Genomic DNA, 16,413 nt, shown 5'->3' with positions numbered 1-16,413 from the left:
AATGTATATAAATATCGTAGGGGAGGGTGTCGAGAGGATGGAGCCAGTCTCTTTTCAGTTGTGCCCAGCGACAGGACGAGAAGCAACGGGCACAAACTGAAGCACAGGAGGTTCCGGCTCAATATGAGGAGGCACTTCTTTGTGAGGGTGACAGAGCACTGGGACAGGCTGCCCAGAGGGGTTGTGGAGTCTCCTTCTCTGGAGATATTCAAAACCCGCCTCGGGTGCCATCCTGCACAACGTGCTCTAGGTGATCCTGCTCGGCGGGGGGTTGGACTGGATGATGTTCAGAGGTCCCTTCCAACCTCGGCCATTCTATGATTTCGTGAAGGGACGAGGGGATGAAGGAGGGTGCTGAGGGGTGAAAGAAGGGGCTGAGAAAAGGGCTGAAGATAAGCGCTGAAAGGATGAGGGAAGGCCCTGTGGGGTGGGCCTGAAGAGGGACCAGAGAAGGCACCAAGGGCCAAAGAAAAGCACTGAGGGCATGAGAGGACTGAGGTGAGGGAGAGGCCCTGGGACATGAGGTGAGGACTCAGGGGCAAGGGGCTGAGAGAATGGCTGAAGAAAGGTGCTGAAGGCATCAGGGACAGGGCTGAAGGGTGCTGGGGGATGGCACCAGGCTGCTGAGGGAAGGAGCTGAGGGAAGGCTGCTAAGGGAAGGCACCAAGGGGCTCAGGGATGGCTGTGGGGGGCTGAGGGAAGGGGCTGAAGAAAGGTGCTGAAGGGATCAGGGAAGGGGCTGAAGAAAGGTGCTGAAGGGATCAGGGAAGGGACTGAGGGGAGGCATCAGGGGACTGAGGGGGGCTAAGGGAAGGCACCAGGGAGCTCAGGGAAGGGGCTTAGGGAAGGCTGCTGGGGGCTGAGGGAAGGAGCTGAGGGAAGGCTGCTAAAGGAAGGCACCAAGGTGGCTGAGGGAAGGCATCAGGGGACTGAGGGGGACTAAGTGATAGCACCAAGGGGCTGGGGGAAGGAGCTCAGAGAAAGCTGCGGGGGGCTGAGGGAAGGCACTGAGTGAAGGCACCAAGCGGCTCGGGGCAGGGGCTGACGGATGCCTAAGCCAAAACCCGCCCAGCACCCGCATCCCCACGGCCGAGCCGTGCCCGGCTCGGTCCTGCGGTGACCTGCGGGAAGAGGAAAGCGGCGGGCGCGGCCGCGCTGTCTTTCCGGTTCAGTTTTCACTTTCTGTTTTTTTCCCCCCACCCCTCCCCAACTTCGCCGCCGCCCGCCCTCGGCCCGCCCTCGGCCGGCTCCTTCCTCCCTTCCCCTTCCTGGGGCCGGCGGATGGCGGCTGCCGGCTGCCCGCCCGCCCCGCATGCCGCCCCGCTCCGCCTGAGCCCGCCGGCCCGCCCGGCCCGAGGACGGAGCCGTGCCGAGGGCCGGGCGGGCGGTGGCGGCGGCTGTGGTGGCGGTGGTGGCGGTGGCGGTGGTGGCGGTGGCGGTGGCGGCGAGGAACGGAGGAGCGGCCAGGGCCGGAGCGGAGCGGCGAGGAGAGGGGCGAGCCCCGGCTGCTATGGGCGAGAGGCGGCAGGAGGCGGCCGGAGGGCCGGCCACGGGTGAGCGGGGACCGGCCCCCATCCCTTCCACCGGCCCCATCCCTTCCTCCGGGAAGGGTAAACCCATCCGTGTTTACCCCCCTATCCCCCCTAAGACCCCCTTCCAGGGACCGGGGCCCCTTAACACCCCCTTCCAGGGACCTTTTTGGGGTCCCCCCATCCCTCCGCAGCAGCCCTCCGGGGGGGGAGGGATGGAGGCACCTGCTCAGCCCCAAGCCTCCTGCAGGCCTTCAAACCCATTAAAAAAGGCTTTTTTTTTTTTTTTTTAATGTCACCTTGGCTTCTCGGGGAAGCCAGGGGCTGTCCCGCCTCCCGCTTGCGGCTGTGTCCTGGAAATGGTTGGGAAAAGCTGCGGTCGTTTCTGGCTTTTGCACCGCACGCGCCCTGGGGCCGTCCTTGGGAGCTGGGTTTTGTCCCTGCAGGTGCCCTTCAGGAGCAGGAGGTGGAAATACAAACGGGTCATGGCATACGGCCCCTTCCCTACGACATACGTGCAGGGCGAAGGCTGGCAGGCCTCTTTGTTTCCCCTTTGGAGCGGCTGTGCTGCCCTGCTGGGCTGTGAAGCAGCTTTAGGGGGTGGAAATGGTATTTCCACACTGGTTTTGCACAATTCTGCCTCCAGATCATCCCCCCAAGTTGTCCCACAGCTCGCCAAGCTGCGTGCACTCCTTAACTGGGGTTAATCTGGGTAGACGGAGCAGGCAGGAGCACGAATGACACAAAAATAGTTGTAAAACGTGTTCCTTTCTGCGTGGAAGCAACGTTTTTGCTTTTTTTTAAAATGCAAGAAAGCCTGCGTGGTGCAGAATAGTCAGCAGCCCAGGGGCTTGGCACTCGTGGTGGATGCAGGAGATGGGTAAAGCTCAGCTCTGTGGGATTCAGGTCAGACATCAACCCGGTGGTTTTACCCCGAGCGTTCGGTCGCTGCTTGTTTCGGAGTGGACATTTCTCAGCGTTGCTCGGTGGATCTCGTTACGGTGCGTACAGTAACGAAGGGGCAGACAAACACAGGTCTTCTGCTGTGCAAGATGTCCTGTGATTGTGCCCGGAGATTATACCTGCATGGGTTAGATACAGCACATTGTCAAGAAAATGACTGCTTTCGCAGAAACTGCTCTTTTCCAATTTTAAAAAACATTCGGTCAGAGAATTCCCTATCTTCTCTGATAAGAAGAAAAGTAAGTGCTTGCCCAGGACTAGAGATCGCATTACGTGGCACTGAAACTGGTTTTACATACTAGTTAGGTCTATTTTTAGTGTTCCTGTTAAACCTGATGTTTTCTGCAGCAGCAGGGCTAGCTTCAGCGTTCCCTGTCCCCAAATACTGACCCCCTGATACTCCCTATCCATGTCCTGCCAGACTCTGAGCTGCGTTGGCAGTCCAGATGCTGAACCCACCTGGATTAAAAGTAGCTCTTTGACTTAATTTTCTATTGCAATTTGCTGATTTTCTGTATTACTCAGCCTCGACTGTACCAGCAGGGGAAGAGAAGGAGCGCTGGGGCAAGCGCTTGTGAAGATCAGTGTAGCCAGCAAGAAAAATGCCCGTGGCATTACAGTTTTGGTGGAATTGGGCCAGTTTTATTTACATGAAATACGCATGTTGGTCGCTTCAGCGTTGGCTAAAGCACGGATATTTATTGGTTAAAATCACTTTGAGACGAGAAAGTGAAATGCTTGTCCTTCTTGGTAAATGCAGTTTTGGCACTCTTTGGCTTTTTGTTCTTTCTGATGGTGAAATTACTACCTGAAAGTTCTGGTGGATGTCTGAAGCTGGCATGCACGTGGGGTAGATTTTAGCGGTTGGCTTCGGTTCTGTTTTGTACTTGAAACTGGAAGTGTGTCTTGGTAATTTCCGTAACCAAAGGGTCCATAGAGAACGTGTGGGTAGAGGTTTGTTGCCAAATCAAGCAGAACAAGAAAGAAAGTCAACTCTAAAAGAAGAGCATCCATGGTGAGAGCAGAAGAAGCAAGCCAAAGGAAGGTTCTGGCCCTGTTTTGGAGGTTCTCAGGCTCGCTCAAAGGCAAAAATAAGAAAGTGACTGGCAGTTTGGAGGAGTGTAGCTGCATTTTTTTTCAGGCAGGGTAACTATAAGCCCACTTTTCCAGCCACAAACGCTTTTTTTTTTTTTTCTTTCCCCAAATGGAAAGCCCATGAAGGAGCTGTTCATTGCGAGAGTTGTTTTTAACACGTGAAGCGTTGCTCTCACAAAGCCTCCTGTATGTTGGGAAACCCTAGGCATCGCTGCAGAGCTTGAACTTTGAGTCCAGGACATCACTGGCATCATTTTTTTTTGGCGTGTCCTGAGCAGCCGCGGAGGAACTCCAGCCCACGTGGCGACGTTTCTCGGGAGGGCTGGATTTGCTCTGCGGGTACGCTGTGGTTGCCTGGGTTTTAACGTGTGGGTTTCAACGTAGAGCCTGCGGGCTGCAAGCGAGGGATCCGTGAAATATCACAGAGCAAAGGTAAACCTGTCGGCAGCGGGTTTGGGGCTTGCTGTGCACGCACCTCCAGCTCTCCCACGGCATCGAGGCGGACTGTTTTAGGCCAGAGTGCGCTAGCATGGAGAGCTGTTGGGCTGGCTGATTTTTAAAGGGATCTCTGGTTGTCCAAGTGCTAAAATACCTGTCGTAGTGCTAGATTTGGGAAGAGTCCGTGCGGACACCTGCAGCTGGATGAATCCACGACAGCTGGCAACCCATTAGAAGGTGACAGAAGGGGGGAGCTGCAGCAGGAGAGGCCTTGGAGGAGCATCTGCTGAGATGAAAGGCAGCAACAACTGCCTGCGTGGTGTATTAACGAGAGAAAACCCGTAATAACCACATCCTCAACTACGTGAGCAGCTGAAGGTAACGGGAGGGAGGTTATAAAATCAAAGAAATGTTAAAATCAAGGAAAGGTTTCTCTGGAGCAGGACTCTGGCTCTGTGTAGATCGTCACCAACACCAGACTGGGGCAGCTGTGGCTTTGCCCAGCCAAGGACAGGGCCCCCCACCTCTCTGTGAGCTGTCCTAAGGCTGCATCATCCTCCAGGGGAAAAAAAAATCACACCGAGCTGACTCTGGAAAGGTCGCTGATCCTCTGGGCAGAGAGGTAGCTCTCCTGAGAGGCTGCCTCAGCACCCTGCATAGCCCAAGTCCTAAAAGGTGATCTAAATAAATATTGGCAGTCTCTGATACTGAGATGAAAAGCCTTTAAAATGCTCTTGCGGCCAAGGTGTCTGCACTACCTGATCCTAGAGGTGATTTTAAATACAACCCAGAGAGCCGTGCCACCCAAGAATTTCCCCTTGCCACAGCAATTTGAATGCTCAAAGCGAGCATTTCTGGGGGAAGACCTCACAGTTACGAGGCTCTTGAGCTTCCGTGCGAGCCCGTGGCTCTCTCTGTGTGAGCACGAGGAGACATCCACTGCAGAGAGGTGCTTTGTGAGTATCTGTTACAGCGATTTACTTGCAGGAGCCCCGTAGCAGTTGCAGGACAATCGCCTCGATAAGCTGCTGGTCTTGCCCACGAAAGCGCCGCGTAGAGTAGGAGATGCGTCCTACCCGTGGTCGCGCTGATGTGGCAGCACGCATCCGTCATCTGGTGCTGACCAGGGGTAAAACCTCGTGCTGATTCACTGGGATATCCCAGCTGAGCCCCCGCATCCGTCTTAGCTGGTGCCCTGACTCCAGGAGCCGCCAGTTTAGGAAAAACGTGTCAAGGGGCCGGCCATCCAGCACTCCTTCGGAGCGCTCGTGCTGCTGCCAAAGGTTTGTGCCTCGGGGACTTCCCGCGGAAGAGCTGGAATCGGTATTTGATAGATTATTTTTTTCCCCCACAGATCTGATGGGATTGTTTTTAACCCGTCCGCAGCCTCCTGTGGTGAGACCTTCAGACAGGGCAGCTTGTTATGGGAGCCCCTCCGTCCCCAGGAGGCAGGTTCAGCCGGCTCTGCTCAGTAAAACCCCTGAAAATACGAGGTTAGAAACAGCTGCCTGCGTCTCACGGTGGAAAGAACGGGAAGGAAAAAGGCAAGAAAGCAAAAGCAAAAGGCACTGGGAAGCAGTAAAGCTGGAAAAGTGGCCGAAAATGGCAGGAGGAGCAGGAACGAGGCGCTTGGCTGGTGTAGGAGGGCGTATTTTGAGACTGGAAGGCTTTGAAGAACCCACATTAAAATGCAAAAAAAAAAAAAAACAAAAACCCCGAGAGGCTCAAATGAGCCAAGGCAAATCGTTCCCTGCTTCAGTGCCATGCTAACCGTGCCGTAGCGCCTGGACGTGGTCTCCGTGGCGGGGACCGCCCTGCCGTGCTGCACGGAGCGGCCTCTGGGGCCTGCCTCAGGTGATCAGTTGGCAAGTGCACCTATCCTGGCGTAATTTGGCCCAATTTTGGCCTCGCGCTGAAAGAGTCAAGCGGCTTCTCTGCGCAGGAGCGCTTCAGCACTAACGAAGCAAGGCTCATTATAAACGCTGGGCCGTGCGGGCTGGAGCTGAAAGGAGTTTGCAGGTAAAGAGCTGATCGGGCAGGTATTTTGTAACGCTGGATTAAAAGGGACAGTTTGTGTAATTGTCACAGTAATTGCCGCGCGCTGGGGGTGATTGGGAAGTAAAATCAAGCGGCTAAGGAGCGAGAGCAGCAAAAGCGGGATGGGAAATGAAAAAGGAAGAGAAAGTGGACGTCAGCAGAGCCAAAAAAGACGGGAGGATGGTCCTGAGGAGCCTCACCTTGCAGTACGTGAATCCTTGAGCTCTGTGGCTGTGTTCAGCGAGCGCTGACCACGCTGGGTGGCAGATTTTTGGAGATCTGACAGCGTTTAAATGCCTGCAAAAAAAAAATTTTAAGGCTAAAAGAAAAGCAAACCTCGTTCTCTGTGCGAGCCTGTGCTAGGAGGCGGTTCAGAAGCCGTGGGTTTTCCTGCTGGGCTGGCTTTGGAAGTGGTGCGTGGTGAGGCCATCCAGAGGTCGCCTGAAGGTGGCTGAGCCAAGCGAGGATCGTGTCGGGGAGAAGTGTCGGGGAGAAGCTCCTGCAGGAGCCCAAAATCGGGGAGAGGAGCAGCAGCGTGCGGCTCCCGATTTACGGCGTGAGTAGCTGCAACGGGGACCGCTCCTCTCCCGCGCTGCCAGGGTAGGAAATCACCAGGACAGGCTGCGAACCCCTTCCCGAGGATTTCAGGGCACGGATAACACCCGCCGTGGGTTCACCTGGGCCTGGCCGTGCTGGGCTCCGTCCATCCGTCCATTTTACCACGTGTCTGTGCTGTCCCCGTCCCCGGAGAGGATGCCGGGTGGTGGCACGTCCAAGCTGCTCGGAGGGAGGCCGGCCGCTTTCACTTTTGCTTCTGCTTGAGGCACTTTCATTTTCACCCGCTCAGAGCCTGCGCACAGAGCGGCGAGGGCCGCACGAAGTTGCAGCCCGGACGTGTCAGGGTTTTGTGGACGTTTCTAGGGGCAAAGACTCTTCTTTGGGGTGGGAACTGATCTGAAGGAGCTTCTGAAACCTGAAAGGGAAGGTGGGGGTCACAGCAAGCCGCCGTGCTCAGTGCCACGCTCTGTGATTGTTTCATCTCGTTTATTTATGCATTTCTGCAGCAACTTTTTTGGGGGGATTTCCTGGGCTTTCATTTTGACACAGCAGCCGAACTCGCGGGGAACAGAAGGAGCAAATGTTTGACTTGCAACCTGCAAAATTGCTGCTTACGTTGCACTTCCCAGAGCTTCCCAGGCTTTTCAAAAAGCCTTTCGCTTTCACGCCTGCGAGAATATCCGATGCTTTCGCTGATTTAGCACCTCACACCCTCGATGTTCTGCGCCTGAAGGGGTTTTTGAGCCCGGGAGCACCCTGGTCAGCTCGGTGTCTCGGCGTGGAAACACGCGGCGGGGTTCGGCCGCGGCCTTTCTCACGCTCTTCCCATCTCAGTCTTTCCCCAGACTTGCCGAGGACGCGGCGTTGCACGGCGGTTTCAGCGGGAGGAGCAGAGTACCGCGCCCCGAGGAGTGAGGTGCTCAGAGCAGGAGCCACGGGATTACCTAGCGCCGGTTGCAGCCCGGTGCTTTTGGGCCAAGAGGAGCGGTCGAGGGAGCCGGGCTCGGTTAGTCTGGAGAAGATGCTGAGGACAGGTCTGTCGCCGCTCCGCAGCTCGGGACGTGGCTCTGGACACGAGCGTTGCTGGGGGGGCAGAAGCAGAAAGGGGTTTCGTGGTCGGTCCGAGCCTTTGTGCAGAGCTGGGACGTAATTCCCCGCTCTGATTTACGTGGGGGAGGCTGGACTCGCTGATTGCTGCCTTGAGACTCAGGGGATGCAAGAGGGAGTCGGAGACAAAGCAAAACGAGAGGCAAGTGAGGAAAAAGACGAGCAGACGTATCCCTTCCTATCCTGGTTAGGCTCAAAGAGAGAAAACAATAATACTGGCGGAGGTCTGCAAGACCTCTTTATCTTTTCTTTTTCTGCCCTGAGAGCCCAGGTGTGTTCACCTGCTTTTGGACCACTTCCATCTGGTGCTCACAGGGGCATCGCCTGAAAGTGGGACTGCAAGGAGGGCATACGAGAAGGCACGAAAGATGCGAGCTCGGGAGGCAAAAGTACTTTTAAAGACTTCCCTTTCCATGCTCCCAATTTCTGTCCCTACCTATTTCTGGACACGTTTTTATAGTGTTTTCCCCCCACCTTTTGCCACGTCCACTTTTGTCTTTTGCTTGGCACAGGGCAGGCACTGTCTCCCGTTACGCCCAGTAGTTCAGACTCGCTGAGCAGCTGGGTGATCTCGATGCACACAGTTCAAGCTGTTATTTTCCTCTGCCCCTTTTAAAAAATCCTTTATTGACCTTGAGTAGTTCGCCTGTGTCACAAATCTTGTTGTTTCTCTAAATGTTTCTATGTTACTTATTTATTTATTTAAGTTGAGGGGAGGGAGAGATGAAAACCGACCCTTTAAATATAGGATTCAAACCCCAAGGAGGTTGCAAAGCAGTTCCTGATGCTGTCCTACTCATCGCCAATGAACGTGGGTCTTTCTGCTTCGGAGGTTGAAACGGGACCTCAGCTGTTTGTCTTCAAAAATTGCTGGGAGGTTTTTCTTAAAGAGCAGCCCGCGTGCAAAACCTTGGCGTGAGGTTTGGAGGTTCCACACTTCCCTCCTCCTAGATGATTGCTTTTATATTTTTGAAGTTCACGGGGTCGTAAGCAATAAACTTTTTTCGGCGGGTCTGTGTTGCAAGCTCGGCTCGAGATTTGAAATCCCGTAGGTCGTGAATCATCACCAGCAGTAAAGCTTTGTAAATGTGCACCAGGGACCGAGCCCAGGATTTCCCGTGTTTCTACATGGCTGCTTGCAGGGACATTTGGATGTTAGCAGCTGCAGGAGTGTAAATACTGCAGGGCTTTCCTTTGGCTCTGCATGTGTGTTTCATTTGGTGACTGCTTTGGGATCTCTGCTCGGTGGGATGCTGTTGGGAAGCGTTTCACCGGGATGTTTTGCTTAGGAGATACCTGGAGAGGATTTGGGCTTTGGGAAGGCTCTGCGTGTTGGGGCTGTGCAGGGAGGCTTGCCCTCGTGGCACTGAAAACCACGTTCGTTAAGGCCTTTTAGAGCAAAACCGATAACCCCAAGCAACCAACCTGACCACGGACCAGTTGTGTGCAGACGTCAGCTCTCGCGGCCTGCAGGAGCTCACCACAAATCTAAGCAACTTTTTAGCACAAGAGAAAAAACTGGGACCTGCTCAGAGGTCGTAAAGTTAATTTGCCGGCAGGTTTTTGCTTCTTTGGCAGTTGTTAACAATTTCCCTTTTTTTCTGTTGCAAAGAAAGAACATTTAAGAGCTCGCTAGCCAAGAGCCAGCCCCTTTTCCTCCTGGCTGAGGGCGATTTTGCTTTCAGACCAAGACCTGGGGGCTGCGTGGCTGGAGGGGAGCTGCTGGAGACGTCCCAGTGGGAGCCTCAGAGCTGATAGATCAGCTCCGTGGAGATCTGGGCTTGTTAAATCAGTGTGCTGGGCGTCACAGCCAGCTGCCACCCGGCTCTGCTGAGGCCCTGCACCGATCTGGGAAGGGCCAGGATTAATATTTGGCTTTTCTCCCCCAAGGTTTTCATCCGGAGTCACAAGAGTCGAGTTCGCTGCTGCAGACAGCGGTTTCAGTGCTGCAAAGCTGCTGCTTGGATTCTACGTCTCAGGATGGTTTTCAGTACAGCCAAGCAATTCTGGTGGAAAACGCTGTTTTTCTGAATGAGGTAAGACCGCTGGGACAGCTGGAAGCTCAGGAAACGGTGGCATTTCTTTGGGGCCCCAACTGGGGGGCTGTAGGGCTGTAAATTCTGGTTTATTGGCGCATCTGTCCTTCCTTCGTAGCGTGTGGCTTACCTGCCTGCCTTGCAGAGCCCCATTTGTAGTTCCTGACTGAAGAGAGCCTTTGCTTTGCTTTCTTCTTCTCCTTCCTCCCCAGTCTGATCAGGAACAAAAGGCCAAGTCAGCCAACGCTGCCAAATGTTCAGCAGGAGCTCCTGGAGCTGGTTGAAATGCAGGTGTGATGCCTGGTAGCAGAGCTTTAATGGCACTGCACGTCACGTGTAGTTCTGATTCGCAGCAAGGCAGATGTCCACACGGTACTTCTGCCCTCGTACCTGTGCAGGCACCAGGTTTGACCCCAAATATCCCTTTTTCCAGCTGTCTGCGGCCGTTTATGGAATCACTTTAAATGCCTTCATCCCTACAGTCTCGTTGCCGTTGGCATGGAAGACGAGCTGTCTCCTCTGAGGGCAGGAGCTGACCCAAGCTTGTTGTCATGAATTAAAGAGCACTTAGAGATCTTGGCTGCTTAAAGCCAGGGAATTCACTGGCTGAAAAGCTGGGAAAGCAGGGGATTAAGTCAGTTATTGATTTGCTTGTGAGTTCTAAAGTCAAAATAAGCAAAAGCAGTGATGAGACGATCGTTTTCTTACCTTATAATCCCATTAAAAAAAATCCCATCCTTCCACAACTTCTTTTATCAAAGTCCAAAACCATCATGGACACAGCTCTCTGTTTGTTATCAGCACTGGGAACGCGAGCTGCTTTCTTCATCAGACAAAAGACATCAGAAAAATGTGTGATCTGGCTGGAGCCAAACCTTCTGAGCTGTAGCCGCATGATAGCATCTGCTCTCTGATCAAATAATTCAGGCTTCCCGGGCCAGCGGAGAGAAACGTCTCCAAGCATCCCCCCTCGTGTTAGGTATCCGTGGTTGATTTGTCCTCTGATGGCTGCAGCTGGCCACTAAATGTGACGCTTGACCAGCCCATGTGCCGCGCAGGGAAACAAGCTCCCCAGCAGCCTGGTGAGAGGGGCAAGGAGGAATAAAGCTGGATTTCCTCGGGATGCTCACAGCCACGGTCACCTTTGTGCCACAGCGGGATGCTGCGGGGCTGGACGTGCCTGCTCTCCTTTAGAGGGTATTAGATGTTCTTCTGGGGACAAAATAGAGTCAGAGAGCTGTACGGATTGGGGTTTTTGTGGGATCTGGGGTGTGCGTGTGCCTGGGGAAGGGGATGCCCACGCAGCTGGAGGTCCGTGGGGCACGCTGTCCTGACGGCACACCTTCTCTGTACTGCTCGGTCACTGGGCTGTAGCAGGAATGGACTAGAACGAAGTGTTGTTGTGTCTTCTGCAGCTCAAAGCTTTTGTCCAAGCAAAGGAAGCCGCCGGATACAGCCAGGAGGAGCTGGAGGAAACCTTTGCATTTCTCCTGTTTGACAATGAAGAAGAGGTAACCTAAAATGTTTACTCAGCTTAGAAAGTCGGTGCCAAGTGCCTGCACGTGCGCTCCTTCCCACAAAAGCCCAGGAGCTCCGTTGACAGAGTGTCCTGGCTTTTCACACCCTGGTTACCTGCACAGTTACTGCTGCATAAATATTCCAAAGCAGGTTCAGAAAGCAGCTCCCGGGAGGTTTAGTGATGGATCCTGTTTTCAGACTCTCCAGTTGGTTACTGTTTGAGGTCTCCTTTGCCCTCTGCAGGGAGCTGTAAGGAGTTTTCCTTTGTTCCAGTGGATTTGCGGTCAAGTACAGGGAGGTGAAACCTTTCACACACAATTAGAAGAGAAAAACATTTCTGTGATAGAAGGCAGGAGTTTATCAGATGGTTTTGGACAGGTTCCCTTGGTTTCCCTGTCTACATGGAGAGAGAGTCTGACAGCTATTGGAAATAGTTTTCTCGCCCATTCTTCACGAGGATGCTTTTGACTTTGTGTGAAGAGTTTGCCTACGCGAGGATGCTCAGGAAGTCCAGTGGGTACTCACTTTTAACATTTTTTAGTGATGGCATGGTAAATCCCCGCAGGGATGGTTTTGCTCAGGATGAGAGTGGCCTGAATGCAGTTTAATTCAGTTCAGTTTGTATCAGATGTATCAAAACAAACAACGTTCAGTCAAAACTGGGGAGAAAGAACTGTCCCGCTTTGTTTTAGCCGTTTGAAATTTAGCACTGCCTGTGCCAAGTGACTGGCTCCTCGTACAGGAAAGAGGGAGCTCGAGACCTCATCTAATGTAGGCACCTAAAATCCTCGAGCTAAATTGCTGTCTGGAGATTCCTCCGTCTGTTGTTCAGAGGAGGAATCCAGCTCGATAATCTAAACACTTGGCTTTTAGGAGGCAGATGTTAGATGAGGTAAGTTCTCCACGTTGCTTATAAAGAGGCCGAGTACAGTTTGACCAATTTGCTTTTATTTCTCACCCATACTGAGTTCAAACTGGCCGCTCCTGTTGTCACTCTGGTCAATGTACATTTGGTCTTGGCGTGCTTTAATGAGTCTGCTTTGGAAGTGGATTAAATCGCAGTGGGTGAGACACTCCCAAGGCAGCAATTGTGCCCATGTGTGTGTAAGCATGGAGTGGAAAGCGTCCTTGCTGTTCATGCCAACCCCATTGTGGTTATCTTTCAACAAATTTCCTGTGCACATAAAGGAAGTGCAAAGTCCAGCCGGATGCTTGCACCTCTTTCTGGAGATGCTGGATTGTTTTCCAGGTTTTCTGAAGCTTTTTCCTTGCCCCACAAATGCGGAAAACGCTTCTGCTTCCATGGAGGTTGTTGGAGCAGTCCTTTATAAGCATCGTCAGCGTTTAACACCCAAAATGACACGTTCTCTTCCTGTTGGTTTCAGTGGTTGTTGTGTTTAGGAGTGTTTACACTGCACGTGTTTTGGGTCTGCAGTGATTTGTAATTGACTTGCCCGCTGCAAGTATTCTGCTGCCTGTTGTACTGCAGAATTTGGTAGCTGTGCCCCTTACCTTTGAAAATAGACAGTAAAAGAGGCTGTTTCTTCTTTTGAAGGCCAAAGAAGTGTGTCAGACAGGCCTCCGAGTTAACAGCAGCTCTATTTCCATGCTTGGTGATCCAGCGAAAGGTAAGATTTCCATTCAGTTCGCGGTTCTGGAGACATTGTCTCCTTTAAAAACAAAACCAAAAGCCCAGATAAACTCCTGGTACTGCCTTGGTGCTTACTGCAAAGACCCACAGAGGTGCATGTGATTCTTACCAGAGAAATTGCATTTGTTTGGATCGAGGAAGGAGCAGTGTTTTCCTTCTGTCCCCTCAGTCAGATGAGGATCTTCCCCAGGAAATATATTGTCTCTTCTCCTCTCCATTTCAGGCTTTTTTTTCCTTTGTTAATAACCACCTTTGTCACCAAAGTGACTTTTTGGCAGCTCTGCACACCGGTTTGCTCTTCAGAACTGATTTGCTGAGCTTTTGCCAGCAGTCCTGTTAATAACCAGAGCAGATCAGGATGTGCCAAAGCCCTTTAGAGCCCATGCTTGTTCTTTGCCCAAAGGCCTGAGTTCTCAAGACGTGCAGTGCTCAGAGAAACCCTGCCAGAAGCACAATGCCTCCCAGTGCTTGTCCTGGAAGTCTTCACCAGCCCAGACACCCAATTATTGAATGCTTGATAGCCCTGAATGCAAAACGAAGCAAGACTGGAATAGGTTATTCACCTGCGTGTGTATTGTAGTCCTGAGGGGCTGAGATGAATATTCTGGCACGTCTCTTTGTAGCCCTCCCACGTGCAGTCCCCGTATCCCCCCAATGTACTTCTCTACTCACCTTGTCTGCAAATATAGAGCAGGATTGAAGGACCAACCCCTCCACCCCACAGTAAATCCACATGTGATATGCCACGGGCACACGGTAATAAGTCGTGTCAGAACGGGCCTTGTCGTAAGGTAAAAGGTTTATGCTGGCAGCTGGGACACTGAAGGGCCATAAAAAGGGCAGCTGTGTGGTGCTATGGGCCTGCTCAAGCATCTCTGCAGCTCGCGCTCCCCACATACAAACATCCATATTGCTGTTGCACGACTCCAAACCGAGCAAAGAGCCAGCCCAGCTTCCAGTCACACCTGGAAGCCCTTTGTCACATCTTCCTAGGAGGGACAAGCCCTTGCTTGGTACGTTTTCATGCACTGTCATGTGTTGCAGACAAAACTGAAACTAACTGGGCTCTTGTCCCAAAAGAAACCCAAGTGGGCTGCTCGCTCCTTTCCTAGAGCTGACCCTGAAACATAAAATGCTGTTCCACACCAGCAGTCAAAATAGGAAGAGAGTCAAAAAGAGTTTCACCCTTTTTATGGCAGCAGAGTTCAATGAGGTTTGCAGTGCTGGCTCTTCAGAGAATCCCCTTCGCAGGAGCTTCCTCTTTACAGTTTTTCCAGCACTCAGCATTGCTCGACAGACCGTTCATGCTGTCTTGCATTGCTTTGGTTTCACAGGGGTGTATATCTCCAAGTACGCAGACTGTCTTCTTCCAAGACCCTGGTACCACGGAAAATCAGGCTATATTGTCATCTGCAAGCTCATTAAGGTAAAACGCAAGTTTTTCTTTTTATGTGGAATGGTTTTCCGAAATCGGTGTACGATGCAGGCAGTTTTTAAGGACACGTTGGTGCCCATCGGTACGGTGGGGTAGGGTGGAAAGTCAGCTCTGTTGAGAGCTCTTTGGGATTTTTAACTATGGGATGCGTCAGACTAGAAAGCAAGACGTCAGGCTGGGCTTGGCTGGTGGCCGGTAGGGATGCAGGAAACTTTCCAAATGCCATCCCTGCGATCAGAAGTTTCCAACAGGATCGCTTTTTTCCCCCTGAAATCTCATGCATTTTTATAGTTCAAGGCAGGGGTCTTAAGGTAGTTCAAGTTCCTCCTTAAGGAGGAACTCCCTTCCTCCGTGGGGCTGGCGTAGGGCCCCTTTCTCACTTCCCCACTGGCTCCTGCTCTCTGTAGCAGGCTGTGAAAACACATTGCTCCTCTTGGCTCTCCTCAGTAGAGCTGGTTTGTCTGCCACGCCAAGCTCAGACAAGTCAGCCCCTCCTGTTTGGAAGGATTCAAACACCCACAGCCCCCTCAAGACAAGAACTCTCCTCTTTGGGGAAGAGGATGATTCGGGGGTCCTTTAAAATATGTTTCTGCAAACACTTTTGTGTATTCTTTTTATTATTGTCATTAAATTTGCTTACCCAGGGGAAGGTCAAGGTGGTGTCTGAGAATTACACAACCAGCTACACCTGCCCCTCTCCCGGCTACGACTGTCATGTCGCTGTGAGCAAGAACATCGGACCGTCAAAGGCCAGCCCCTGCCAGGCCTTCGAGCAGAGCCAGGTATGGGGTTTGTAGTGGAAGGACTGTGCAGACAGCTCGCTTGCAGGCAGCAGGGGAGCACGGCGTTGGCTGAGGTGCCTTTGCTCGTTCTCCACCATGTATTTTCATCTGTTTCCCCTCTCCCCCTAGTATTACGTGTATGAAGTGTCCGATGGCAGCGCCGCGGAGCGCCCCAGGCAGATCTGCCCGTACATAGTCATCACCTGCCAGTACAGAGAGCCAAAGGAGATGCCCGTCTTAGCTAGAGAGAGCCTGTAAGCAGCTTGCTGTCCTTCCAAAATACTGGGTTATTTGTGTGGGCTGTTTTTCCCCTTCCCATTGCTAAATATTTCTCTTTTTCTCCCTTTTCTCTAGACCTGAGCCTAACCACAAAGGTAAGGGCACCTGGCGGTTGGATTTGTTTGATAAATGTACCTTTATCTGTTTGCCCTCCTCTTTTTTCCTGCTTTTTCTGAGTCATTCTCTCTTTTGCCTGTAGCATTTTACTGCCCGTGGAGGGGGCAGCTCTCCATCCGGGGCCGGCTCTTGTGCAACATTGCCCTGAGGACCCCGTACAGCTCCACGATTCCAGCACAGCTGTGAGTTGCCCTTTCCTCTTCTTTCTGTGCAATATTTGGAGCGTGCGGCATTGCAGCCACTCTTACTGATCCTTTCGGGATCACCTTTGGGTCCTTAGCAGGCAGGTTGGCTTCCAGCACCTGGATATCCGTGTACCAGCAAAAGCCAGTTTTGTGTCTCCTGCCCCATCCCTTTGTTGATCAACAGCTTCTTGCAGCTGTGCCAAATTACCTTACACACAGTCGGGGAAATCATCAGTGTCAGGAAGGGATTTTGGGCAGCCAGCAGCGTGGTGTCACACGCAGTAGCAGCTGGAGGAGGACGCGAGATCAGGCTTTGTGCTACAGCTGGAAACAGCTGCGTTTTGTCACCGCTTTGTTATGTTAACTGTTTGGGGATGTTTATTCTAAATCAATTATTCCTGCTGGGGGTTATTTCTCCTTGTGAGAAGTGGGCTTCCTGACAGGGCAAATAAAGTTAGCCAATTGTGTTTACAGATTGGCACGGTGGCAAATAAAGTACTGAGGTAACTAGCATTAAAAAAAAAAAAGAGGTATTTAAAATCTGCATTAGTCAGGGGCCATCCAGCAGGTAGCAACTTGGAACAGCCAGTAGCAGGGCACCAATATCAGTGTTTGGAGTGGTTCACAGTGACGGGGCTACCTGGGCTCTTTGCTGTGCTTAATCCTGAGAGCCTTTTATGCAT

At 52.4% G+C, this 16,413-nt stretch overlaps 1 protein-coding gene and 1 long non-coding RNA gene across 2 annotated transcripts in view; one reads left to right on the top strand and one right to left on the bottom strand.

Moving 5' to 3' along the window:
- The first annotated feature begins 1,242 nt into the window (after positions 1-1,242).
- Positions 1,243-16,413, top strand: part of TASOR2 (transcription activation suppressor family member 2) — a 37,065-nt gene continuing 21,894 nt past the window's right edge. Inside the window, 10 exon segments of the mRNA XM_040545807.1 lie at positions 1,243-1,553; positions 7,455-7,654; positions 9,618-9,763; positions 11,179-11,274; positions 12,837-12,909; positions 14,267-14,358; positions 15,012-15,149; positions 15,279-15,403; positions 15,504-15,523; positions 15,628-15,727. Coding sequence (XP_040401741.1) covers positions 1,282-1,553; positions 7,455-7,654; positions 9,618-9,763; positions 11,179-11,274; positions 12,837-12,909; positions 14,267-14,358; positions 15,012-15,149; positions 15,279-15,403; positions 15,504-15,523; positions 15,628-15,727 — 1,262 coding nt within the window. The 5' untranslated portion in view covers positions 1,243-1,281.
- LOC121064411 lies at positions 2,333-7,445 on the bottom strand. The gene is made up of 2 exons (XR_005816497.1): positions 5,402-7,445; positions 2,333-5,299 (listed from the first exon to the last, which is right to left on the bottom strand). It is a non-coding gene; the product is annotated as an uncharacterized LOC121064411 (long non-coding RNA).

The sequence above is a fragment of the Cygnus olor genome, chromosome 1 (genome assembly GCF_009769625.2).
Source record: "Cygnus olor isolate bCygOlo1 chromosome 1, bCygOlo1.pri.v2, whole genome shotgun sequence".
Classification (NCBI taxonomy): Eukaryota; Metazoa; Chordata; class Aves; order Anseriformes; family Anatidae; genus Cygnus; species Cygnus olor.
Note: the sequence above shows the minus strand (reverse complement) of the source record. Positions and strands in the feature narration are given on the sequence as shown.